We start from the raw sequence: 16,930 nt of genomic DNA on the forward strand, positions 1-16,930 counted from the left end.
ACCCTCCACCACAGTCCATTAACAAGCAAGAGGCGAGACCAGTGACATGGGACCCCCCTGTTGAACTCAACCACCTTCCAGAGGGGCAGCAGAGAGCGGCAAAGACAATGTTGAGAGAGGAGTGTCAGGCCTTTGCATTCGACAGTGATGATGTAGGCTACATACCCTCTCTTCAGATGCATATCACCCTCAACGACACCAGTCCAGTACAAAAGACCTACATGTCTGTTCCAAAGCCTCTGCACAATGAAGTAAAAGAGTACCTGCAGGATCTGTTGAACAAGGGGTGGATCACTCCATCACGGTCACCATATTCATCGCCAGTGGTATGTGTCCGGAAGAAAGATGGTAGCCTGCGCCTCTGCTGCGACTACAGAGACCTGAACCGCAAGTCAGTGCCAGACCGGCATCCCATACCAAGGATCCAGGACATGCTGGATGCACTGGGGGGAAGCTCATTGTTTTCGGTGCTGGATCAGGGGAAGGCTTACCACCAGGGCTCCCTTGATGAAGCGAGCCGTCCACTGACGGCCTTCATCACGCCCTGGGGGCTCTATGAATGGATGCGCATACCGTTTGGCCTGAGCTCTGCCCCTGCGGAATTCCAGAGGAGCATGGAACATTGCCTGGTTGGCCTGAGAGACAGGGTCTGTCTCCCATACCTAGATGACAACCTGGTACACAGCAGCAGCTTTGAAGAACACCTGGAGCATGTCCGTTTAGTCCTCCAGCGCTACAAAGAGCATGGCGTTAAGTTAACCCCAAAGAAGTGTGAGTTGTTTAAATCCAGTGTGCGGTTTCTTGGCAGGCTGGTGACAGGAGAAGGCTACACCATGGACCCTGTGGAGATGGCGCCTGTGATGAACCTGAAGGAAAGGACAATTGCCACTGTCGGTGATCTGCGCCAGGTGCTAGGGTTCCTATCGTATTATAGGCCTTATATCCCCAATTTCTCCCGCGTGGCCCTTCCACTGTACAGCCTACTAACTGTCCCAAGCCCCGAAGAGCACAAGCCTGACCCACCAGCAGCAAGACACAAGAAAACCGTAAAGAACAAGAAAGGTCAGTTACCATCACGTGCACCCATACAGTGGACCAGCTCTCACCAGGAAGTGCTGAACCAGCTGATTGACGCCCTCACAAAGCCCCCTGTCCTGGGATATCCTGACTTCACCCAGCCCTTTGTGTTACATTGCGACGCATCCCAGGTTGGTTTGGGTGCTGTATTGTATCAGCGTCAGCAGGGGAAGATGAGAGTGATAGCGTATGGCTCCCGCACCCTGAGTCCATCAGAGAAGAGGTACCATCTGCATTCGGGGAAGCTGGAGTTTTTAGCATTGAAGTGGGCCATCTGTGAGCGGTTCCGTGACTACTTGTTCCATGCTCCATCATTTGTGGCTTACACAGACAACAATCCCTTGACTTATGTGCTCACCACTGCAAAACTAAATGCTACAGGGCACAGATGGGTGGCGGAGTTAGCAGATTACAACTTCACCATACGCTATCGCCCCGGGAAAAACAACGCAGATGCTGATGGGTTGTCTCGGATGCCTTTGGACATAGAGGACTACATGAGAAGCTGTACTGCGGAGGCAAGTCAAGATGCAATCAGTGCGTCCATGGAAAGCGTAATGGTGGAAAGGATAGCCCCGCTCCAAGGCATTGGAGTGGTCCACATCAACGCCTTGAGCCTTGTGAAAGACTGTGAGACTGGTCAGCCTCTCACTTCAGCCCAAATATGCAAAGCTCAGGAAGAGGATGAAATCATATCCAGAGTCCTTTGGTACAAGTCACAGAACAGGAGACCCAGTAGAACTGAGATGAGAACAGAAAACACTGCTGCAGCTACGTTACTCAAACAGTGGCTAAAGATCCACGTAGATGAGGATGGTGTCCTGCGCCGCAGAACCTCTCTACGAGAACAGCTGGTGATTCCCAAAGCCTACTGCCCACTGGTTTTCAAAGAACTGCACCAGGACATGGGCCACCTAGGTGTGGAGAGGACGCTTGACCTCATCCGAGAGAGGTTCTACTGGCCACAAATGCACAAAGAGGTAGAACATTTCGTTACTAGTGTGTGTGATTGTCTTAAAAGGAAGAAACCGAGCAAGCAGACCCGTGCACCTTTGAGACCTATCCATACCACCTATCCATTTGAATTAGTCTCAATAGACTTTCTCCATTTGGACAAATGCAAGCATGGCTATGAGTACATATTGGTGGTCATGGATCATTTTACGAGGTTTGCACAAGCCTATGCTACAAAGAACAAGGCGGCGAAAACAGTGGCAGAGAAACTCTTCAACGACTTCGCACTCAAGTTTGGTTTTTTCAATCGTCTACACCATGACATGGGGAAGGAGTTTGAGAACAACCTGATGGCCAGGCTGAAGGACCTCTCAGGCATCCAGGGCTCCCACACGACACCTTACCACCCACAAGGAAATGGGCAGGTTGAGAGGTTTAACCGTACCCTATTGTCAATGTTGCAGACCCTCGAAGACAAAGAGAAGGAAGATTGGAAAGAGTCCTTGGCTAAAGTTGTCCATGCCTACAACTGTACAAAGAATGAGGCAACAGGTTTTACGCCCTACTACCTCCTCTTTGGAAGATCGCCTCGCCTGCCAATCGATCTTCTGTTCAATCTCAAAGTTAATGAGGCCCATGACACCTATGAGGACTATGTGAGTCGCTGGAAGAAGGGAATGCAAGAAGCATACCAGATAGCCGCCCGTACAGCAGACAAAGGGGCAGCTCGGGGAAAAGCTCACTATGACAGGAAGGTGCAGGGGAGGGACCTTGAACCCGGCGATCGAGTTCTTATTCGCAACCTGACCCCAAGAGGTGGGCCTGGGAAGATCCGGTCATTTTGGGAGAACCAAGTCTACAGAGTCAAAGAAAGGAAGGGTGACAACAGCAGCCCAGTCTATCATGTCATCCCAGAAAATGGCAAAGGAAGGGACAGAGTGGTCCACAGAAATCTCTTGCTGCCGTGTGACCACCTACCCTTAGAGCAGTCACCAGACAAGTCCCATCAGCCACAGCGAGACCCACAGAGCTCAACAAAGAGGAAGAGGAGACCACAACGTGGAGAGCTGCAACGTCCAGAGTCCGGCGGTGATTTCGACGATGACGCCGACGATGACTACGGTGATACCTACAAGTGGCGTCTAAGATCCAGCAGCAGAAACCAGCCGAGTCAACAGTGGTTGAATCCTCAGGCAGAGCCGTTCCAGCCACACCAGAGTCCTCAGCATCTCTACATTGAAGAGGATGTGCCACTACTTATTGAAGAGGATATGCCACTACGAATTGAAGAGGATATGCCACTACAAATTGAAGAGGATTTGCCACTACAGTCGCCGAGACCTGAACCAGACCTGGACAGTCATGTGGGTGGTGAGTTAGAAGCAGACCAGTCCCAACCGGTAAGACAACACCCACAGAGACAGAGGCATCGGCCAGTGGTACTGAGTTATGACACATTAGGTCAGCCTTCTTTGATCACCAGACATTGTGTCATTAGAGACACTCAGGGTAGTGAATGGAAACCCTTATGGCGACCATGGACTGTTGAGGGACCATGTTGAATTGAACATTACCAGAAATGTCAGGAGACATTTAATTTTGTGGGGGAGAGTGTGGCCCCTAAGGGATTATTTGGGTAAAAAGACTGTAAAGTTAAGTAAAACATGACCCCCCCATTTAAAACACACACACAGTGAATTCATTTCATGACGTGAGATTGTATTGTCATTGATGATTGTTGCCTGTAATTTCTGCCAGCAGAACTAGACACTGTTTTGTGCTTGTTACATTAAAAGGACAGCAGAGGGCGCTGTGAGGTTGACTGTGAGGTTGACTGTGAGGTTGAGTGAGCAACATGTGCTCTTACGTGAAACCGGAAACTGTATTCATATCAGATCAGTCTAGTCAAGACGTCAGTCAGACACTGCTGAATGTAAACTATATGTTTCAACTGTGTTTCACAGGTAAGAGCTACTATGAGGACAAAGGAGTATAAAATGCATAAATGAGTAACTGAATGGGCAGATGGGCAGATAGTTATAAAAGTGTGTTGTTATGATGAGAGTGAGTTTACCCTTGTGTTTACCATTAGCATTTAGCAGGCTAACACTACAACACAGAGACAGCCACTGTGATTAAGGGAGGACTGAAATGTTTATACAATAACCAACATAATCTGTGCAGGTTGCTAATACAGTGTTGGTGTGTTTTGGAGGATAAATGAATATATGGAGTTTGAATATATGAATGTTGGCTGTTTGTTACATTTGCATCATAAAGCTTAGTATTACTGTAAGTGAATGATTATTGCACTGAGAGAGTGTTTATTGAAAATATATTGTTCAATGCTATTTTTGAATTTAACTATTGTCATGGTGCAGTTGGACAGGAGGAGTATATTGCTTTGAGCAGCTATAATGATTGATTGTCTATGTACTGTTACTGTATTAACGTGAAACCGGAAACTGTATTCATATCAGATCAGTCTAGTCAAGACGTCAGTCAGACACTGCTGAATGTAAACTATATGTTTCAACTGTGTTTCACAGATACCCCACTACCTGGAAACTAAAATAAATGTGTTGCACCTTACTGAAGAGCCTTCTTCATTACATGTGTGTAACACCTGCAGAGCTGTCTATGTTTGTGTGTGTGTGTGTGTTACTGTTTACCCATGTATGTGTGTGTGTGTGTTTGGCCAAAGCCTAACAAAGACAGCATTGATGTCAACAATAATCAGCACCTCCAGCCCTGTTAGCTTGATCTAGCTACACCACCCTGATCCCCACAACACCACCCTAACTGCTCTCCCATTTCGTCCTCTGTTTGGAACGGCTCTGCCTTCAGTTGATTGACACCCTCAACTCAACCCCCCCCCCCCCCCCCAACATAACGTTAAATATCGTCGTTGTCAGGTGGAAACCTTGTATGTCCAAAACCGTTCATTTTGTATTTATCATTTTAAAAACGATCTAAACTTGTGAAAACAGCCGATCTGCAAGCACACACCGCCTCGCATCGCTGGCTTATTTGCGTCTGTCTGCTGCCATTTTCTCCTTTTCTGTGTTGTGTTCGGCGTGTTAGCGAGATGCGTACGGACGGTATCGCTGTGCTAAATGTGGAGTGGCAAGGCTCCTAAATGGCACGCGTCGCCCCGGGGCTTTTGTTTGGGGGGGTTGGGTGGAGGGGAGGGGGGAGGGGGAGGATCAAATCACAGATAACTGCGTGCACGTTTCAGATTGCCAGAGTTCATACACCAAAGCAACCTTTTCTTTTTCTTTTGTCTGATTTATACTGGGTTGCGCGCCGGTCTCGCGTATTGAAGATATCGCCGTTGTCGGGTGAAAACCTTGTATGTCCAAAACCATTCGTTTTGTGTTTATCATTTTAAAAACTATCTAAAATAGTGAAAATAGCTGATCCGCAAGCACACAACGCCTCGCACCGTAGTTCGGCTATTTTCACTAGTCCTGTGTGACATTCTTGTGTGATGAAGCAGGGCTTTACTTTACGAAAAAACGTAAACATTTGAAACTTGGAGATACGAGGTTTCTGCCCGACAGTGACGACGATATAGTAGCTACACACGGTCACAAGGCCGTTTTCGGTGCGGAGAGACGCACGCACGCGACCGAATCAATCGTCCGAAATCAACAGATTTCACACACACACACACACACACACACACACACACACACACACACACACACACACCTCCTGGTCCCACAGCAACAATACGTATGGTAAACATGCCTCACACACACAGAGCAGCGGCCTGCTGGACGCACGCTGAGAGATAACATAAAAGAACATGAAAGAACATGAAACAGCAACATTGATTGTCCTTGTTCACTACCATCCTATGTCTCTCTTTCTCTCTCTCTCTCTCTCTCTCTCTCTCTCTCTCTCTCCCCCGGTGGGCTGAAGCTGCTGGCCATGCATTCCTGGTAGTACTGTATGGATGGGACTGATAGGCATGTGCTTGCGCTGCGTGCGTGCACACACACTCATGTTCATGAACACGTTTGTGTGTGTGTGCCTTGGTGTTTGTGCGTGTGTGCGCGCATATGCTCAAATACTCATGCATGTGAGTGTGTACGTGCCTATGTGCACGTGTGTGCGTGCATGAGTGTGTGTGTGTGTGTGTGTGTGTGTGTGTGTGTGTGTGTGTGTGTGTGTGTGTGTGCGTGTGCGTGTGCGTGCGCGTGCACATGCGAGTGCGTGTGAGTGTGTTTGTGAGTGTGTGTGTGCGTGAGTGTGTGAGTGTGAGTGTGAGTGTGAGTGTGTGTGTGTGTGTGTGTGAGTGTGTGAGTGTGTGTGTGTGTGTGTGTGTGTGTGTGTGAGTGTGTGTGTGTGTGTGTGAGTGAGTGTCTGTGTGTGTGCTGCCTCCAGGCCCAGCATAAAGGGCAGATCCTCTAGCCATGCTGCATAGCTCTCCTCCTCCACGGCCCCCCAGGCCAGACATGACATTACCCCAGGCTGTGAACCCCCCTCCGTACATCACACACTGTCTGAAACATCACCCCCCCCTGACGGCAGTTCGCCTAATGTCTGACAACAGGCGGCCATTTTGTATCTGGGGGGGGGGGGGGGGGGGGGGTTCTGTTGGAAGAAAGGGCGGATGTTTCACAGGAAGGTTAACGGGAGACTGACGAGAGTCTGAAAATTGGACTACACAAATGATAATACGTACAATATAGCGCTTTATATCGTCGTGGTCGGCACAAGATCTACAATCTCACAGCGCGGCACTCGCTGCTGCGCTGTGAGCTTATATATCTGCTATTCTTTTAATAGTAAAAGCATAAAATAATGGTTAAAGCTGTGACAATCTAACGTAAGTAACAAAGATGCATTTACCAGCCTTGATGGTTTTAAAGGGTGACCCATTTCACCTCTGTGTCCCTCACAGATGCAGCAGCAGGAACTGGCCCAGATAAGACAGAGAGACGCCAACCTCACGGCGCTCGCCGCCATCGGTCCCCGAAAGAAGCGCAAGATGGATTCACCGGGAAGCACCTCGTCAGGGGCCGAGGTAAGAAGAATGCACTCGATTTATTTAAGCACTCTTCAACCCGGCGTCCTTATTTTTTTGGGCAGACATGACATCTGACATCTTTTACTCTTCCCTACATCTTTCCCTGATCTTTTTACTTTTAAGTCGTTTCCCCTCCTCCCCCATTGTCGTGCCTGATTTGCCAGTTGTTAAATGACACGATGTCACACCTGGCACCGTTCCGCACCTGGTGCCCCTTTTCTCCCCTGTCTTTCCACTGAGGTTGCCAATGGCAGACCCTTTGGAATCCTCTGATGTCCCATCATCTGTAACCAGGGGTGTCGCACCAAATTCTGGGCCCTGGGTACAAGGATTCACTGTGGGGCCCCTGTGCTTTAATTGAAAAATAGCAGATATACAAGCGCCGAGTGCCGCGCTGTGAGCTTGTAGATCTGCTATTTTTGAAAAATCGTGAAAATCTTTGAATATTTCAAATTGCTTCTAAGGTTTTTATGTCAGTGGTGCTCAAACGTTTTCATGTGTATTTGGCCACGGACCCCCATCTCAAAATATTTTGTTCCAGGGACACCCCAGAAGCAAAATTTGAGTTACAAATATTGGCGTAAAAAATACATATATTCAAAGATTTGCACAAATCTTTTACGACTTTTCAAAAATAGCATATCTACAAGCTCACTGTGAGCTTGTATATCTGCTATTTTTCAATAGCTAAAGTATAAAATAATTAAGGCCCCTCCACCTTGGGCCCTAGTAACTCAGTCCCCCCCCCCCCCCCCTTGTGACGCCCCTGTCTGTAACTATAAGTGAAACATACAGTATCTGTAGTTAAAAATGTCTACCCTCTGTATAAAAGAGGGATGGAGTGGTTAAAGGATTGAACCGGGTTCGTCTCTTACTTTGTCTTCTTTTTTTATCTCCTGGAGGGAAAATTGCGTTGAAATTTTGGATTAAAATTGGGCCATAAAAATAGCTGACTGGTGACTAGTGACTACAAGATGGATCTAGAACACTCCACCATCATATTTTTTTTTTCTTAATTAATAATAATAATTGATCCTCTTGGCAATCCCGCAACCACTCGTGTGCAGAACACTTATTGGTAGTTTCTCATAGAACTGATGTTTGGAGCTTGTCTTCTCAGCCTTAGCAACAGGTACTGTAGTCACCATATGTGTCCCAGCACCCCCAGCAGCTAGTCATCTCGGGGACTGTCATTATTCCCTGTAGCCAAAATGATTTTTTTTTTTTTTTGCTCTTTTTTTTTTTATGCCACAACAGCATCTCATAATATCTAGGCTACATTTCACTTAAACGCCAGAGCTTAACTCTGCATGTAAATAAGACTTTTTTAAATTAATGTGAGAGATCGGTACATAATTCTGTTAGTCCTCCCAGTTTATATTAGCTAAAATGCTAACTAGCCAGCCTTTGTTAGCCGTTTGTAGCCAAATGCGGTAATATCGGGACTCCATTACTTAGCGAAGCAACCCACAGTATTTATCCCATTAATTTAATGCCACGTGTGTTCCAAATGAACAATTATTAACCACGTAATGTATGATTTTGTGTATTATTATTTATTATTCTTCCGCCGTTCTTCCGCTGTTTCTTCTTCTACGCTGGTGAAATGATCCGTTCCTGCCTGGAGGCGTCTGTGACGTATGCGTTTGTCTTCTGTGAAGCTCCGGTGCGGAAGCTTCCTTTGTCACTGAGTTAGCTTAGCATTGAATAGATCAGCGTCGTCCTAAACTATCTAATTCTAACGTTCAGGGTGTTTGTTTTTTTGGACAATAAATTGACAGCCAAGAAAACATGGATGGAATGCAATCGTTCACTCGCCGTCGGAAAGTTGACTTTAGAGTAGACTATTCTGGTTGACTGGCTATGAGTGGCTAACGGCTAACGCTAGCTAGCGTTAGCTAGCGCTAGCTGCAGCGCTAGCTGCAGGCTATAAACAAATAAAACGTGACACAACTCTATTGTTGCTCTCTTCTACAAGCTCACAACGCGAGGCGGTTAAGCCTGTAGATTGTGTTTTATTATCAGGTCAAATAATCCTTCTGACGTTACACAAAGTTACACAAACACTGATTATGCTACATTTAGCACAGTTAGCCTGCCCCTGTTGCACACGTCATAAATTCACTTCAACCTCGTGTTGAGCAGTTAATCCTATTTGCTACGTACGTCTACAAAAACCTTCATATTTCAAAGATAACGTGCTTACTGAAGTCTCACAGATGTCACAGTATGGTACGCTCAAGCAGAATTACCCGTATCTTTCGTATTGTTTAATAAACTGCATTTTAATCCGATCAGATGCCATTTTCTGTTGTTTTTCAGCCGTGCGACCCCATCGGTTGCGAGGTGTACTGCACTTAGATACATTAATACCTTTTTAAGGAAACAACGACCGATCGGATTAAAATGCTCCTCATTAAATAATACGATCATTACGGGACATTCTGCTGGAGCGTACCCTATGGTGACATCTGTGAGCCTTCACTAAGCAATTTATCTTTGTAATCTGACCGTTTGTGTAGACGTATGTAGCAAATTGGTTAAACTGCTTCACGGTTGGCGCACTGTAGCGTCTTTACATTTAGCCCAATAATGCTTGAGATGCTGTTGTGGCATTATCTTTTTAGAGAGCAATAACTAAAGTTTAAAACATACATAAACCACTTTAGCCCTATGTTATACCAAGGCTATTTGAAAATAGACGATCTACAAGCTCACAATGCATTGCGGTGCGACGCGTTGTGAGCTTGTAGATCTGCTATTTTCAAACATTTTGTACTTTTACTTTTGGTACTTTAAGTACATTTGGATACCAATACTTTTGTACTTTTACTCAAGTACATTTTTTATTCTGGACTTTTACTTGTAACAGAGTGATTCTACATTGCAGAATTGATACTTTACTTTATTATAAAATGTTGGTACTTTTTCCACCACTGTGTAAACGTTTGTGTTCTCATGCCAATAAAGCTTCTTTGAATTGAAGATTGAATTGAAGATTGCTCCCCATGTGGCGGAGTCAGGTCATTGCAGGTTAGAAATTTATTTAAAACTTGAATATCTCAAAAGTCCTATTTCAGCATGGCATCATTCTATAAGCCATATCTTCAAAACTGTTGGGTCAATCTCCACAACCAATATATCATTTTGTAGCTATGATCCCCAGCTTTCAAATGAAATGAAAAAATGAAAATGAAAAAAATTGCAATGACTGGCTCCTGGGGAGATTGGGACACATATGGTAAAAGATTTGACGCTACGGTGTCGTGCGCCTCATTTACACACAGCCTATGTTTGTTATGCGCCTGGACAAGGCCAGCGGGCGCCCAGCAACCAGGGATGCTTCATATGGCGTTTCATTCATACTTTCTCGGTTTCTGAAAAAAACTGAAATGACGTATATACTAGGGCTAGGGTTGCCACCTTTTAGAAATTGAAATAAGGAACACCTCTTCCGGGCACGCGGTGCGTGCGTTCTGTGCGTTCCGTGCGCGTGGCACAGCCACCGGCCGGCGAAGAAATGCAGTCCCAAACCCATGAAATGCATAGAATAGTTATAACTATAACACACAACATGATATAACCTATATTGTATTTTTGCTATGTTTGATTTGTTCTTTTCTTATTTAAATAAAAAATGAGAACTTCCCCATAGGGGTGCTGTAACACCTGCAGCATCCCTAGTTCCCATGCTGTTCCCATGCTCCTGCACAGTGACCACTGTGCCAAAAAATCACATTCACTTTGTCTTTCAGCAGTGTGCTGTGGAGATGCGTGGAAGCAAAGAAAGTCATCACAGTTTGATTTGATCATTGCTTTAGTCAATTATGAAGGGATTTTAAAAATTAAAACGTCTCCATGTTGCTTGGGAAGACTACTTCGCAGAGAAACCGTGGCCTTTGCGATTCGCTAATCGCGGGATTTCACATCGCGATTTCGGTTTGAAAACGATTAACCATGGAGCACTAATTCTTTTCTGCTTTTAAAGCGTGCGGTGTGCATCTGCCTGGTGGAAGGAGGAAGTTCAGTGATCACTGACTGTAACTAGGTAACGGTGATTGACAGCGACATGCAGCGCATTATGCAGACAGGGGCCGGGCAGCCCGGGCAGAGAGGAGAGGACGAGGCAGAGCGCAGAGCGCAGCGACTGCGAGCCTCTCTCTCCTTTTGCTGTCTTTTCCTGTGTTTTATTTCATTCATTATTGTTAAATGCTGTGTTGAGGTTTGTGTGACAGGCCTTTATGGGGCATTTGGTTAAATACGGAACAAACCGTGTTCCGTATTGGTTCAATACGGAACGCATCTTTTAATTGTCCAATACGGAACGATTCCGTATTATACGGTACGGGTGGCAACCCTAACTAGGGCTACTATCCCTGCTGGACATACATAACTAGTCCTGTGCCCGGGGGTGTGCCATGAGGGATTGAATGTATCTCAGAAGTAATGTTGGAGAACCCCGACCGGTGCCCGTTGGGCAGAATAGTCACCATCCATGTCCAGTTGTGCAATACCCGTTGTATCCATCTGTCTGGCTGGCACTCTTTTATGCCCGTATATGGTGTTCCGTGTCCAGGCCAGTCTGTGACTGTGATCTCCAAATGTGGGCACTGTAGTGATGTTTGTCAATGATGTCAGTTGGGCATTGTTACCATGGTGGCGACACTGTTTAGTATCAGTGATGTCAGCAGACAGACAGACGGTCAGACGGCAGACGGACGTTCGGTAAATTAATAGTTTACCGAATGTAGATAATAAGATGATATGCAGGGCAGACAGGGAGAGGGAGAAGGAGGAACCAAAACGACGAAGAGGTAGATGGGAGGAGATGGAATAGGAGGAGGAGAGAGCGTGTTTTCTCTCTCTCTCTCTCTCTCTCTCTCTCTCTCTCTCTCTCTCTCTCTCTCCCACCACCAGACAGTCGGCCGCTGTCCTTAACCAAACAGCCCGCCCGGTCCTCGCTCTCCAACCCTACCCCCTCCCCTCCCCTACCCTCCCCCTACGCCCTCCAGCTCCGGAACCCCCCCTCCTCCCCACCCCGCCCCACCCCACCCCACCCCACCCCACACACACACTTTGCTCGCCCCGCCGCCAACTTCCTGTTTGTCTGGCTGAAGACCTGGCCGTTTAACTCCCAGGCTGCTTCTTGCAATGTGCGGCGGCGGCGTTTGAGAGGGGAGGGGAGGGGAGGGGAGGGGAGGGGAGGGAGAGGGCCAGAAGAAGAAGAAGAAAAGGAGGAGAGAGAGAGAGAAAGAGGAGAAGTGGGAGACTGAGGAGGAGGAGGAGGGAGGACTGAGGGGAAGAAGGTTGGTACCAGTGGTGGAAAAAAGTACTAACGTTTCTTTTTTTACTTGAGTAAAAGTATCAACACTCACTGCAATATAAAAATACTCTGTTACAAGTAAAAGCCTGTAATTCAAGTACACAAGTACTGGCAACAAAATGCACCAAAAGTAAAAGTGCTCATTAAGCAGAATGTCCCATTTCAAGTTTTCAAGTGTAATCTTTTGAAAATAGCAGATCTACAAGATCACAATGCATTGTGAGCTTGTAGATCGTCTATTTTCAAATGGACGAAATGTATATATGGGGGTAATGTATTTTTTGTAATAATAATCAAAATCTAGTAACTCAAGTTTTCAAATAATTGCAGCCGAGTAAAAAGTAAAACGTTTACGAGATGCAGTGGAGTAAAACTAAAAAGCACTGGCGATCGGAATCGCTCAAGTAAAGTAAAAACAACTCAAAATCATACTTAAGTAAATGTTTAGTTACTTTCCACCACTGAGGAGGACAGAGGGGAAGGTGGGTGGTGGGTTGAAAGAGAGAGAGAGAGAGAGAGAGAGAGAGAGAGAGAGAGAGAGAGAGAGAGAGAGAGAGAGAGAACACTCCTCCTCCTCCTACCATCCAGAGTTGGGATTGATTTACTTCATTAACCGAGATTACAAGTTTAACTTACAAACCAGAGGTCAAAATTTCTCATTAACAAGGGGGACCGCGGAGGACCCTGGGGGGGGCTCCGAGACCACTCTTATTACTGACTACACATTTCAATCTGTCTTTGATGTTTCTCCATGTCTAAAAACCCCAACCCAGCCCCCCCCCCCCTCTCTCTCTCTCCTTATCCCCCCTCTCCTCTCCTCCTATTTTTTTGGCAGCGAGGTTGATTTTAATTGTAGCTATAGAACAGAGCATAGTCTTTTGCCTGGGAGCCAGGCCTCCACATCTGTAGAGAGAGAGAGAGAGAGAGAGAGAGAGTGCAGCTTTAGTGATATTGGGTGCAGTCCATAGCTCCGGGCTGATTTTAATGGTCCCCCCCCTCCTCCCCCCTCCTCCCCCCCAACCCCCCCGTCCTTTTCATTGGAGCCTTGGATTGTTTTCCACGTGATTCCTGTTAATTTAGCTGGAGGAAAGGGCATCAGTTTTCCTTGTGCTCGCTCGCCCCCCCTCCTCTCTCTCTCTCTCTCTCTCTCTCTCTCTCTCTCTCTCTCTCCCCATGCCTCTCCTTCTATTGCCTCACTCCTTCTTTCTGATCTACTGCCTCAAAGAAAGAAGGTGAAATGAATTCAAATGAAAAAAAAATAAAGAATAGATCGTGCTCTCACACTATTACATCTCTCACCTATACATCTCTCTCTCTCTCTCTGTTTCTCTCCATCCCTCCTTGCGTCGTGCGCGTGCGCCGTTGTCGCATCATGCCCGTTCCGAGGCAGATAGGACGGCGGGCGCCGCTGTACAAAAACAAAAAGGCGCGATTTAGCTTGCTATTGTTGTATTTTTGTTGTTTTCTTACGTCAACAAACAAGGGAGGAGTGGATGGGGTCTTCCTTTGATGTGATAAATGGGGCCGGGGCGCTGAAGGATGATAACTCCTCGTTGCTCGTAAATGTGTCAAGGATGTTTTTTTGGGAGAGCTGGGAGCGTGTTTAACGCTGCGGGATGCTCCGTCATCAGCGCCGGCCGGCCGGGGTGCTTTTTTATACATTGCATAGCGATGGCTAACCTCACGTGTCCTGAAGTGCTCTCTCTCTCTCTCTCTCTCTCTCTCTCTCACACACACACACACACACACACACACACACACACACACACACATTCTCTCGTATTCACTCTGCAAGACATTCCAAAAAAGAACAGGTTTTGAAACGTTATTTTCGGTAAGTATATAAATAGGCTTAACGAAGAGATGTTACACTTACTGAATTTATAGTTGGTTGCACGCTGAAAATAAGCTGATCTACAACCTCAACGCGTCACAGAGGACATTATCTTTTTCACATAGCCACACATGAAGCATCCCTATATTCAGGGCAGGTCGCAACAGTTGGACATTCTGCGAAGATAGCAGATCTTTACAAGCACACGCAACTTGTCACAACTCGCATTGTGGCCCAAGTGCGGACCCCTGAGGGACCCCAGTCAAGGAGGTATATCGTCTCATTATGTCCTAAAATACTTTTCAGCAGTGTTGATTTCGTCGACTAAAACCATGGCAAAAAATGTTTGTCGACTGCGTTTCTTTCACTGGCGAAAACTAAATAAAAACTAAGCTGTGATGACTAAAACTAAGACTAAATATATTGACAATTTCGTCAACAAAATAAAAACTAGACTAAAACGTTAGGGAGGGACTAGTGGAGAAGAGAGTCATTTTATGTTTGGTTGCTCTCAGGTGTTGCGTGCTGAAGATAGCAGATCTACAAGCTTGTGAGCTTGTAGATCGCTTATTTTCAGCACGCAACCAAGTGTGAATTCAGCCATTACAATGCCATCAAGGCCTGCCAAAATATATTTCAGTTGATTAAATCAACTGTAGATTTAGTTGCATAAAATCTTGATATTTAGTCGACTAAAATGAGACTAAAACTAAAACTTTTCAGGTGACTAAATTATGACTAAAACTAAAAGACATTTTATTCAAAAGACTATAGGGGAACACACACTGGACGCGGAGGCGGCGCGGAAGCGACGCGGCAAAACTACGGCCCCATTATTTTCAATGAACTAACCCACATCGGCGGCGTCAGACGCGCGCAGCCGCGGGTCTGCCGCCTCGCCTGCCGCACCGATACGCCGCTGTTCTATTTTTCCAGCGTTGCCGCGTGGCGAACATGTTCTCCCATGGTTCTCCGCACCGGGAGAAATGGATGTGCTGTGTGGCAGCGCGCCGCATCCAGTTGGGGTTACCGCGCAGCACTTCACGTGTGTCGATACCGCAACGCGACGCTGCGCAGCTGCCCGCGTCCAGTGTGTGCTCCCCTTTAGACTAAAACTAAATCAAAATTTGCTGTCCAAAACAACACTGCTTTTCAGGATTCAAATTCAAAAACAGCAAAAGTAGCAGATCTTTCTAGCTTGTGATATGATACTTTTGAAGCGTTTGCATGACGCTGCAAATGCAATATGATCGTGACTATTAACAAAAATATACATATATCATTTGACAAATTAAACATTGGCCAAATTGTCAAATATTACAGGCAGAAATTGTGAGAATAGCCAATCTACATGATCACAACGCCTCGCAGTTGCGAGGCGTTTAAGCATGTAGACCTGCTATTTTCACAATAGAACCATGTTATACAAAATGTAATGTCTTAACTCTTAGTGCTTGTCAGGGTGGTGGGGGGTCCCCAGTTAAAACATGATTATTTTTGGGGGTCACAGCCTGAAAAGGTCTATACCACTGCTTTAAGAGGCCAGGGGCTTGGTTGAGTGTGTTTGTGTGTATGTCGGGGTAGGGGAGGGAGTGTTTGTAGTAGTACAGTCAAGTATTTTGCCTGTGCCGTGACTGTGTGTGGCACCAGTGGGACCACAGACAGACCCTACCCTACCCCGTCCAGCCAAGCCATGCAGCCTAGCCAGACCCCATCATGCCATTGGCTGCTTGGAACTAATCCGCCCTGCAGAGGCTCTGTAAGGACCCCTTTGTCCCCCCCACCACCCACCCAATGCAGTCAGACCAGAGCCGGGCTGGAGACACACACACACACACACACACACACACACACACACACACACACACACACACACACACACACACACACACACACACACACACACAGACGTTCACAGTCTTCATGCCCGGCTATCAGTTTCACTGCCTGTGGCGCTGCTGCTGCCGCGTCCGCCCGGGCGGCGGGGCCGAGCCCCGCCCCCAACCAAACTACCATCAAATAAAATAAAGGAGAGAGAGAGAGAGAGAGAGCGAGAGAGCAAGAGAGAGAGATAGAGAGAGAGAGAGAGAGAGAGAGGGGGGGGGGGGGGGGGGACATGTAAGGGAATGGTGTCACCTGAATTCCGTCACGGTCCGAACACGGTGGATAGTTGGTGGAGGGGGGGGGGGTATTGGGAGGCAGAGGAGGAAGGGGTTTCAACAGGAGCTCCTGCTCGTAGCGTGGGGGGTGGGGGGGCTGAACAAGGCCATTATCTGCCTCTTAATTTGAGCTGTGTGGCTGCGGCTAAGCACTGAAGGGCTGCCTTTGTCTGGGATTAATGCAGAAAGCTCAGGATGCGATGTCAGAGGGAAATAATCAGCGAGGCGGGCGGGGGCCCTTCATGACTTTCGGGGGGGTTACCATAGCCTCCTGGCTCCGGCGACCCCCCCTCCGGCTCATTTCTGCGGAGATGAAATCTATGACAAGCCCCTCAGTGAAGCTGAGAGCCAGGCAGTGGTCCAGCTAACAGCCACAGCTAGGAGCCCCCCGGGGCATCCTGTGACCCCCTTTAGAAAAGTCACATTCACTTTGCTCCGGAGAAGAGAGAGAGAGAGGAAAGAAGAGGAGGACGCCCGCGGGCGCTTCTCCAGCCACCAATGTGAAATGAAGAAATGTGAGGAGGAGGTGAAAACCAAGTGAAAAT

The 16,930-nt window shown here is 47.0% G+C and overlaps 1 protein-coding gene across 1 annotated transcript in view; it reads left to right on the plus strand.

Moving 5' to 3' along the window:
* Positions 1 to 16,930, plus strand: part of LOC308289077 (transcription initiation factor TFIID subunit 4) — a gene marked incomplete at its 3' end in the record, with an annotated part of 184,274 nt that overhangs the window by 116,111 nt on the left and 51,233 nt on the right. The window contains 1 exon segment of the mRNA XM_080730626.1: positions 6,944 to 7,066. Coding sequence (XP_080586752.1) covers positions 6,944 to 7,066 — 123 coding nt within the window.

Source organism: Nannobrachium achirus (genome assembly GCF_963921795.1).
Source record: "Nannobrachium achirus genome assembly, chromosome: 7".
Classification (NCBI taxonomy): Eukaryota; Metazoa; Chordata; class Actinopteri; order Myctophiformes; family Myctophidae; genus Nannobrachium; species Nannobrachium achirus.